This window comes from Eretmochelys imbricata, chromosome 14, assembly GCF_965152235.1.
Source record: "Eretmochelys imbricata isolate rEreImb1 chromosome 14, rEreImb1.hap1, whole genome shotgun sequence".
NCBI classification, from domain to species: domain Eukaryota; kingdom Metazoa; phylum Chordata; order Testudines; family Cheloniidae; genus Eretmochelys; species Eretmochelys imbricata.
Genome location: NC_135585.1, coordinates 55,544,878 through 55,554,612, shown reverse-complemented (window position 1 = coordinate 55,554,612; position 9,735 = coordinate 55,544,878). Strand labels below are relative to the sequence as shown.

The 9,735-nt window shown below is 59.3% G+C and overlaps 2 protein-coding genes across 2 annotated transcripts; one reads left to right on the top strand and one right to left on the bottom strand.

Annotated features, from left to right (window-relative positions):
- The first annotated feature begins 318 nt into the window (after window positions 1-318).
- Window positions 319-3,121, top strand: LOC144274202 (antigen-presenting glycoprotein CD1d-like). Its single transcript, XM_077832832.1, has 6 exons — window positions 319-364; window positions 578-856; window positions 1,434-1,715; window positions 2,056-2,352; window positions 2,644-2,743; window positions 2,821-3,121. The coding sequence occupies exons 1-6, from the start codon at window positions 319-321 to the stop codon at window positions 3,119-3,121; spliced, it is 1,305 nt and encodes a 434-aa protein (XP_077688958.1).
- A 1,096-nt stretch (window positions 3,122-4,217) lies between these two features.
- Window positions 4,218-9,282, bottom strand: LOC144274201 (DLA class II histocompatibility antigen, DR-1 beta chain-like). Its single transcript, XM_077832831.1, has 4 exons — window positions 9,260-9,282; window positions 6,702-6,805; window positions 4,593-4,874; window positions 4,218-4,450 (listed from the first exon to the last, which is right to left on the bottom strand). The coding sequence occupies exons 1-4, from the start codon at window positions 9,280-9,282 to the stop codon at window positions 4,218-4,220; spliced, it is 642 nt and encodes a 213-aa protein (XP_077688957.1).
- Window positions 9,283-9,735: the final 453 nt, after the last annotated feature.

Genomic DNA, 9,735 nt, shown 5'->3' with positions numbered 1-9,735 from the left:
TGGGCTGGGAGCAATGGTACCCCAGGCTGGAGGAGATGGAGGGGGCGTCACACACACGCACTGACCCGGGGACAGGGCCTGGTTCTGATCTTGCTGCCGGGATCCCCCTCCCGCGCTGCCTCCGCTCCCCGACTCCCTCTGCCCTGATTGGCTCAGGGCTGGCAGCCGAGGGGACAGGTCTGAGCAGACACGGACGGGGAGAAGTTGGCAGAGAGGCGTGTGCCCTGGGGCAGAACCGAGAGCATGTGGGCGACTCTGGGCCCCTCGTCCCGCTGCCCTGACGCCCGCCTGGGCCCGGATCCCCCTTCCCCTGCCAGGATGCTACTCCCTCTACTCCTCCCCTGGGCATGGGGGGCCCTGGCCGGTAAGTGGGGACCCCCCCCTGCCGTTTTTGTTACTGGGCTGGTGGGGATGGTGTAAAGCCGGGGCGGGAGGCAGCACCACCTGGGGCTAGTGAAGGAAGAGCGGGAGGCGGGTTAGTGTTCAGCAGGGAGATTCTGGAGCCCGGGAGACTCATTAATCTCTCTCCCCACCCGCTTTGTTCTCCACTTGTTTTCTCTTACCCCCACCCCTGCAGCCTTCCCTCCTGTCCCCCCAGGGTTTGTCACCTTCCGGGTGCTCCTAACCTCCCGATTCCACAACGCCAGCTCCGCGGACATGGAGCTGAAGGCCCTGCTGGGCGACCTGGAGACCCACTCCCTGAACTGCAGCACCTGCCAGGTCCGCTTCCTGCAGCCCTGGGCCCAGCAGGGCCTGACCCCGAAGCAGTGGCAGGACCTGGAGCTGCTGATCCATCGCTCCCTGTCCGACTTCATCCTCACAGTGACCAGAATAGCTCAGCAGCAGGGAATGGGCTGTGAGTACGGAGCCGGCTGAGGGGATCCCTCCCCACACCTACTGGGGGGGGGGTGTGTGTGCTAAGAACTGACACACTCAACACAGCCACTGAGTGTGTCGGCGGGGTAAAGACAGCCAATCCCTGGCCCTTAGGCTGATTGGAGCTGGTGGCCCCCAGAGGGGAAAGGCCCCGCGTCCCACTCCCTGAGCCGAGGCTCCTGGTCTTTCCTGACATGGAGCCTGACCCTTTGAAAGCAGGTCATGTGGGCGGGGGTCTGTATCTCAGGAACTGCGTGACCAAGGGACCCCAAATTTGCACGACAGCCTCTACCTCAGGCCCCGTTGTAACGCAGCGATTTTCGAGCCAATCAGGCTGCATGTGAGCCTCAGAGCACTTCGAACAATCAATTTTAAACAGAAATGGCAACGTACCCGTAACTCCAGCCAGGGCCGCCCCACAATCCTGCCGCCGTCTTGTGGCCAAACATCCTCATGGCACCTATCACGCACCTTTATTCCCCCATCTCTCGATTTCTGCCCCCCCCCGGGTAACCTCCAGACGCCCCTCCTCATCCCCCCTGCCCTTCCTGCTCCAGACCCCTTTGTTACCCAGGCCTCCCTCGGCTGCGAGCTGCACCCCAACGGCACCTCGAGGGGATTCTATGACGCTGCGGGGAACGGCGAGGGCGTCGTGAGCTTTGAGGTGGACGTGGGCACCTGGGTCGCTCGTTCAGAGGATAAGCTGGCGCTCCACGCCCGGGACCTTCTCAACTGGGATAAGAGCGCGTCCGCCAGGCTTCAGTTTTTTTTTAGAATAACTTGCATCTATCTGCTCAGGACGTTTGTCGTGTACGGGAGAGAGTCTCTGGAGAGGCAAGGTGAGGCTGGTCACCATTCCCTGCTCACTGAGATGCAGCCACCTCTGGCGTCAAGTGCGGGGCCGTTTATCCAGGGACCCCTGGCCTGGTGTACAAATGCAGCTGTAGCTGGGGTGGAGCACGGTAGCCGTTTCATAGCCGCACCGCACAGCCGTTTAGGACAGGAAGTGAAGGGGGATTCCCTCACCCCTGGTAACTGCAGGGGACAGAATTGGGGCCTGGCCAGGACAGTGGACCAACGCCTGACCCCGGGGAATGGAGCTGGGCTTGGCGAGTGAGTCCCTGAGGCTCAGACTGAATCGTCCCTCTCCCCCGCCCCGTCTCTCTCCCCCTGTCTCAGAGCGGCCGGTCGCCGTGGTGTTTGCCCGAGCGCCTCCCCCAGCCGGGACCCCCGCGTCGTTACTGCTGGTTTGCCGGGTCACCGGTTTCTACCCCCGGCCCGTCCGCGTGGCCTGGCTGCAGGACGGGGAGGAGGTGGGGCCGGGCGGGCGGCTGAGCTCCAGCGGGATCCTGCCCAACGCGGACCTGACCTACCAGCTGCGCAGCTCCCTGGCCGTGGAGCCGGGCGACGGGCACAGCTACGCCTGCCGGGTGGAGCACAGCAGCCTGGGGGGCCAGAGCCTGCTGATCCCCTGGGGTAGGGGCACGTCCCTGGGAGGTGGGGGTGCGGTCGTGGTCTCTGGGGGCTTTTCCTGCACATCCTGAGTGGGACGGGGGTGGGTCCAGACAGCGGGATTGGGGCGCAGGGAGGTAGAAGGGAAGAGTGGGGGGATGGACCAGGGGGAAGAGGATGGAGGAGCTGAGGGGGACGGGACAGGACTGGGGTGCGGGAGCAGGGTGGGGGCTGAAGGAAGCGCGAATGGGACAGGGTGGAGAGATCTGTGAGGAGTGGGCCTGTTCCCGCTGCTTCACCCCCTGTATTTTACAGAGCAGGGCAGGGGCTGGGGCCCCGGCCTGGCCGTGGGCATCACCCTGGGGGCTCTGGCCATAGCCGCCGTGGCCGCGGTGCTGTGGAGGAGCAGACGCAGGTGAGTCCTCTCCCTCTCAGGGGTGGGGGTGGGGCCTTTACACCCCCTAATCCATCCCCTCTGCTCTCTCCTTCCAGAGTCTACCAGGACGTTGGACCAGGGGAGTCCAGTGCCTCAGGGGGCAGCACCAGCCCAGGCGTGGGCATTGGCCCGTCTCCTGAGGACATGGACCTTGGGGCTGGATCCATGCCTGGCTCCAGGGCTGAGGGCCCCGAGGGCAGGACTGGATCGGGGCCCTGGGAGATCGGGGCTCTGGGTGGGGGGTGGGATTCTTCTCCCTCTGGGACGTTCAGGGGACGTTGGACATTTGGGGGCACCATGGGATCGCTGGGATCCAGGATCTGCAGAAAGCCGGTGCTGGCCTGTGCCATCCAATAAACTTCTTCCAGGGTGGGGCTGTGACGAAGTGGGACTGTTCTTAATGTTTCCTCTGAATAGTGTGGGGGTGCCTCAGTTTCCCCTAGGCAGTTCTTAAGTATCTAGGGGTTGGGGTAAGGGTGTATGATCGTTGCAGAGCCCTAGAGGGCAGGTGTGGGCAGGGGTCTGGACACAGAGAATGGCCGACACCCTGTTTCCTGGCCACTGTTGGCCTGGGCCCTTCCCCCCTGCCAGGTGAGAGCTAAAGAGTTGGAGAACAAAGGAATCCGGTGCCCTCCTGGCCCGGCAAAGGGACAAAGCCCAGAGGAGAGGGGGCTGGAGGGAGTTTCAGTTTGGGGCTGGCTGGGACATGGAGTGAAGGGCAGACGGGGTTGTCTGGCTCACTGCCCCCCAAAATGGACCCAGCTGAGGGGTCCTGTTCTCTGCACCTACAAGCTCTGTGTTAGACCTTGTTCCTGTCGTCTAATAAACTTTCTGTTTTACTGGCTGGCTGAGAGTCACGCCTGTCTGCGGAGTTGGGGTGCAGGATCCTCTGGCTTCCCCAGGACCCCTGCCTGGATGGACTTGCTGTGGGAAGCGCACGGAGGGGCAGAGGAGTCTGAATGCTCCGAGGTCAGACCCAGGAAGGTGGAGCCGGGGGAGCTGTGTGCCCTGGAGACAGGCCGCTCCCCGAGAGGAGACTTCCCCAGAGTCCTGCCCGGCTTCATGGGGAGCAGTTCCAGAGCATTGCTCGGGGACTCCGTGACAGGGGCTGCCCAGCGGGTCCCACAAGGGGCTGTAGGAGCCAGGGCCTGGGTGCAAGGGTCAGACACGGCTACATACACAAAGGCGGTGGGCGCGGGTGGGGCATGAGAACCAGCAGGGTCCTGGCAGGGTGTTCAGGCTGGGCTGGGGTGCCCGGGAAGCAAGCGGGTTGCCCGTGGGACATAGGCCCAGCTACCCACAGGGAGCCCTGACAACACTACGGCCCGCGAAGTCGCTGGCTGGGCTGGGCTGAGAGCTCCCTGGGGCAGGGCCCTTCCCATAGCCTGAGTCAGCTGGCACAGGTCAGCTGCAGGTGTCTAATTGCAGTGTAGACATACCCTGCCGGACCAGGTTATGGTGTGTCTAGCACGGGGGGCCTGGGTTCCTCCAGCCCTCTGCCAAGGGGAGCCCAGGCCCAGATTCCCCGCAGCCCACCTGACCACACCCCCTGGAGTCGCCGTTCCCGCCGGAGCCAGTCACCTCCCTTCAGGTAGGTGAGGAGTCCCGGCGCCAGGAAGATCAGCCCCAGCACGAAGCCCCCGACCCCCGTCAGCATCGGGCTCCTGGCAGAGTCAGGCTGCACCGCTGGGAAAACAGGAGCTTGCAGGGTTCAGTCTCAGCCTGGCCTCCCATTCCCCTTCTCACGTCCCAGCTCTCTGCCCCAGGCCCATTCCCCCAGGGGTGCCCCTGCAGGCCCAGGGGTGGCCCCACAGCCAGAGGCTCTTACCCCAGTGCACGGTGAGGGGGCCCCACAGGCTGATGTGCTCCACCTGGCAGCTGTAGACGTCCCCGCGCCAGGGGCTCATCTCCAGCATCACCAGGATCTGGAAGGTCCAGTCTCCGTTCTGGAGCAGCTCCGTGGACACCACCCCGGCCGTCTGCTCCTGCCCGTTCTTCAGCCACTTGATCTCGATCCCCCCGGGGTAAAACCCCATCATCAAGCAAACCAGCAGGTCGGGATGGGGCTGGGACCCCAATTTCGTGGGGGAAACTTTCACCTTGGGCTCAACTGGGGGGTCAGGGAAGGGTGGGAAAGGGCCAGAGACAGAATGGGTCCTGCTCTCATCACTGTGGCACCCCCCCCATACCTTGGTGTGGAGACAGGGCCTACACGGGGGGCAGGAGCAGGAAGAGTTTGGTGACTCAAGAAGCTTGGCTCCCAGCCCCCCTGCTCTAACCCACTCACCCCAACTCCCCTCCCAGAGCTGGATAGGACCCAGGAGTCCTGGCTCCCAGCCCCCACTGCTGTAAGGTCTGAGGCCATTTTCTGCAGCCACATTAGCACAGCAGCAGCCATGAGCCAAGGAGCAGGAAGTCAGGTCCTCACATTCCTTCTGAATGATGTCAAAACAATGAACTGTCAGGCGGCTGAGAAGGCTCCCGTGCTACCATCACCACCGGCTACCGAAACAGATCTTAAGATGGTTCAAGAAAACGTTGTTTGATGGCATCTGCCTGGCAGGAACTCGCAGATCAATGCCTGTGGCTGTGAGTTCTCGGCCTCTTTCTTGCTGGGCCTGTAGGGTCCCCAGTTCCCTGCTCTTTGTCTGCCTGGGCTCTGTCCGGTTCTGTAATTGTTCCTGTCTGCTGCATAACTAATTGGGCAAGGTTTCAATCAGCTGAGGCGGTGGGGTATGACGGGGTAAAGAGTGGTTTTGCAATACGTTAGGATTGGTCAAAGAATTATTTTGTAAGACTTTAGTATAAGGATCGGTTAAGGTCTAGCTCAGCAGGACTCAAGTTTCACTATAGAAACGGGTCAAAACTGGAAGTTCTTTGCAACCAACTCCAGGACATGGCCCGAGATCAGAGCTGCCAGACCTCAACACCCTGCCCAGGGCCATTCCCTAGGGCGGTACAGGGCCTGGGACCCCCCCCACCCCCGCCCCAGGGAGTGCCTCCACTCCACCCCTTCCCACCCCGCTCTGCCCTTCCCCCACTCCACCCCAATTCAATCAACACTGGTTCTCCACTGGGAAGGTAACTCCCTTCTCTTCATGTGTCAGTAAATTTATCCCTGCCTCAGTCATTTTCACTCCATGCATCTGAAGAAGGGGGTTTTTTACTCACGAAAGCTTCTGCCCAAAGAAATCTGCTCGTCTTTAAGGTGCCACCGGACTCCTGGTTATTCCAGAGACCGACTCAGAGGGCACTTACAGGATGGAGGCGGCCCAGTGTGACACAGCAAGGGTCTTCCTAGTAGCTGGAAGAAAGTATAAAAGAGGGACAGGAACATCACCACTTGGCCTCTCTCCCCCATCTCAACACCTGGAAGATCGTTTAGAAGACAAAGACTTTGACTGGGGAGACTGGTCCTAGGCGGAGAAGGAAATTCCCCCTGTGTAATAAGAACAGTAAAGTGCCTGAAACAGCCAGTTAGGTGAGAAACTGCTTGATTCAAATCTTGCTTAGTCTGTAGCATTTAGACTACAAGTTGGTTTTTATTTCTTATGTAACCAACTTTGATCCCTATCTCTACTTATAATCACTTGCAATCTAGCTTTCTGTGGTTAATAAATCAGTTTCATATTTTACCTAAACCAGTGCAGTTTTGGTGGAAGTGCTCAGGGAATCTCAGCTCAGGTTAACAAGGGGTGTCGCATATTCACTACCCTTTGTCGAAGTGGCGGACTAATTAATGATGTTGCACTGTCCAAGGGACCCTTGAGCCATGTCAGACGGTATAGTTCTGGGGTGCAAGACTGGCGGGATTGGCTGGTGCCTCTCTGTGTGTGATGCATGAGTGGCTCGGGGAACATTCATGCAATTTAGCTGGGTGTAGGGTGTAGGGCTCCATAGGCTGGGCACCTGGAGGGGTTTGCTGCTTATCACTGACCTAGCTCTGTGAGAGACAGCCCAGGCTGGAGCGTGAAGGAGGCCCAGTGGTCCCACAGTTCCAGGTTGTCCCCAGGGATGGCTTGATTACAGGCCGTTAAGTACCTACAGGGGGAATGGAAATTTGATACTGGTTCTCCTCAATGTGCCAGACAAAGGCATAACATGATCCAGTGGCTGGAAGTTGAAGATAGACAAATTCAGACTGGAGATAAGGTGTAAATGTTTAACAGGGGAAATAACCAGTGGAACAAGTTCCCCAGGGCTGTGGTGGATTCCCCACCCCTGCGATGTTTAACTCACGACTGGCTGTTTTTCTCCGAGATCTGCTCTAGGAATTATCGTGGGGCAGGTCTCTGGCCTGCACTGTACAGGGGGGTCAGACTAGATGGTCACAATGGTCCCTTCTGGCCTGGGGGTCTAGGAGTCCGAGAGGGGGGAAGCCCCTTCTGCGTCTAGGGCAGGAGCCAGAATTCAGGGACGGGGCAGCACCGTCGTTCCCGGGACTGTCCACTGGGCGGCGCCCTCGCACCATCCGCCCAGGCCTCCCTCTGCCCAGGGTCTGTGCCCCGCGCCTGCAAGGCGGCTCTCGAGGGCCCCCGCGTGGCTCAGACGGAGACAGCACCAAGGGGGTTAAATTAACCTCACCCGCCTGGCGTCTCCCCTGCTTCCCTTCACGTCCTGCCCTGTCTGGGCCTGACCCCGGGCCAGCTGCGGGTGCTGGGACCCTGTGTCCCCTCCCCTCCCCACGGCACTCGGGGAAGGGGGCAGCCGAACCCAGCTCTCCCTGGTGATGCTCCCCATGCTGCCTGGCCCTTTGGCTGGGGGTGCCCCCCCGGGGTGATGGGGCGCGGAGCTGGGCAGAGAAGTTCGCGGTCTGGGTGAGTCTCCCCGGGCCCTTCCCTTTGGAGCAGCCCTGGGGGCTGGCTGGGGCCCGGGGGCTGGGGCTCGGCTTGTGACGGTGCTGAGAACCCACCTGGCTCATTGCACAGAGCCGCAGCAGCTGCCGAGCAGACACTGGGACGTCCCCTCTGGGGAAGTGCCACAGGAAAGCCGTGCCCAGCCCTGAGCTTGGGGCTCCCTGTTCCCCTCGCAGAGCCAAAGCTGAAGGTCTAGGGACCGTGGGTAGAGGGCTGGGCGGAGGCTGCCACTGGGATGGGGAGGTTGCAGCAGAGGCCAGGCAGGTGGGTCCCTGTCTCTCCCCTCTCAGAGCAGGCTGCAGGTGAGTGTCACGGCCCCACTGACATTCACCTGCAGTGCGGTCTGAGGAAAGGGACGTCTGGCACCGGCAGGAGCTTGGCTTCCTCCATAGAGATGTGGGTGTCTAAGCGGCCATCACCGAGCGGGGCCGGTGGCTCGCCGAGCAGCCAGAAGGAGGTGCTAGATAAAAGACAGGTGTCTCTGGATACATTCTGTCGATGGCGGGGCAAAGGTGAATAGCGGGAGAGGTGAGTGGAGGGTGTAACTCAACATCTTGTGTGGGTGGTGGGCAGGCAGGGGAATTGAATCCTCGATCTCGGGATCCTCAAGTGGGAGCTTCTACTGCCGACAGGGCCACCTCTGTCAGGCACTAGATGGGACTGGAGAGCCGCAGTGCCCACGTGGGTTACATGGAGTTAATGTTGCAGGGCTCCCCACTCCATTATCCAAGCCATTAATGAAGCTATAGACTAGTACTGGACCCAGGGCTGACCCCTGGGGCCCCCGCTAGATCCACCCTCCCGCTTGGACAGCAAACAACCGTGAACTGCTTTCTGAGGACGGCCTTTCAAACGGTTGTGCAACCACACGACCATCATGTCATCTAGCCCACATTTCCCTGGTTGGCCTACGAGAACGTCCTGCGGGACTGTGTCTAAAGCCTGACTGAAATCAAGATCCATCATGTCTACTGCTTCCCGCCTGTCCACCAGGCCAGTAACCCTGTCCAAGAAGGAAATTAGGTTGGTTTGGCAAGATTTGTTCTTGGCTAATCCTTATAATTCTATTATCCCCCAGGTGCTTACTAACTGATTGCTTAATAATTTGTTCCAGCATCTGTGACGCAGCAGGGAGGGGGGAGTGTTGACCTGGGAATGTGGCAGGGGAGTTTCCCTGGGGATGGGAGACCTGAGAGCCTGTAACCTGAGCCAGGAGGGGGTTGGGGCCAGGTAACACCTCTGCCCGGGAAATGGACAAAGGCTAGAGGAGGGGGCCTGCTGGGGGGGTTGGTTTCAGTTTGGAGCTGGGTGGTAGAACGCAGGGAACCCCAGGGCCGGGGTCTAAGCTCTCTGCCCCCCAGAAGGACTGGACTGAGGAGTCCTGGGTGTACCCACAAGCTCTGCTTGAGACTGTGTTCCTATTGTCCAATAAACCTTCCATTTTACTGGCTGGCTGAGAGTCTCAGGGAATCCCAGGAAGAGGGGTGCAGCCCCGGACTCCCCTGCACTCCGTGACAGTATCTTTCCAGGTACCAAAGTTAAGAGGACTGGTCTATAATTCCCCAGGTCCCCTTTGTTCCCGTTTATAAAGAAAAGTGCTAGGTTTGCCCTTTCCCTGTCCTGTGGGACCTCACCCTACCTCCATGAGCTCTCAAAGATCATGGCTACTGGTTCTGAGATTGCTTCAGCTAGTTTCTTAAGTATCCCATGGGGAATTTCATCAGGAGCTTCTGACTTGAATACATCCAACTTATCTAAATATTCTTTAGCCTGTTCTTTCCCTGTTTCAACTTGTGTTCCTTCCCCCTTGCTGTTAATATTGTGTTGAGTATCTGGTCACCATTAACCTATTTAGTGAAGACTGAAGCAAAATAGGCATTAAACACCTCAGCCTTCTTGATGTTGTTAGGTATTCGCTCTCCTTCCCCACGAAGTAGAGGACCTACACTTTCCTTTGTCTTTCTCTTGCTCCTAAAGTATTTAAAGAGCCTCTCCTTATTGCCTTTTATGTCCCTTGCTAGGTGTAACTCATTTCGTGCCTTGGTCTTTCTGATTTTATCCCTATGTGCTTGTGCTGTTCTTTTGTGCTCCTCCTTAGCAATTTGTCCATCTTTC

Bases quoted from the DNA above. Each gene is read 5' to 3' on its own strand.
- LOC144274202 (XM_077832832.1), top strand. From the start codon at position 319: ATGCTACTCCCTCTACTCCTCCCCTGGGCATGGGGGGCCCTGGCCG. The intron at 1,716-2,055 runs GTGAGGCTGGTC...CCCCTGTCTCAG, and splicing joins AGAGTCTCTGGAGAGGCAAG to AGCGGCCGGTCGCCGTGGTG. The intron at 2,353-2,643 runs GTAGGGGCACGT...TGTATTTTACAG, and splicing joins GAGCCTGCTGATCCCCTGGG to AGCAGGGCAGGGGCTGGGGC.
- LOC144274201 (XM_077832831.1), bottom strand. From the start codon at position 9,282: ATGATCTTTGAGAGCTCATGGAG. The intron at 6,806-9,259 runs GTAGGGTGAGGT...TTCCCCCTGTAG, and splicing joins ATCTTTGAGAGCTCATGGAG to GTACTTAACGGCCTGTAATC. The intron at 4,875-6,701 runs GTCAGTGATAAG...CTGACCCCCCAG, and splicing joins GCTGTCTCTCACAGAGCTAG to TTGAGCCCAAGGTGAAAGTT.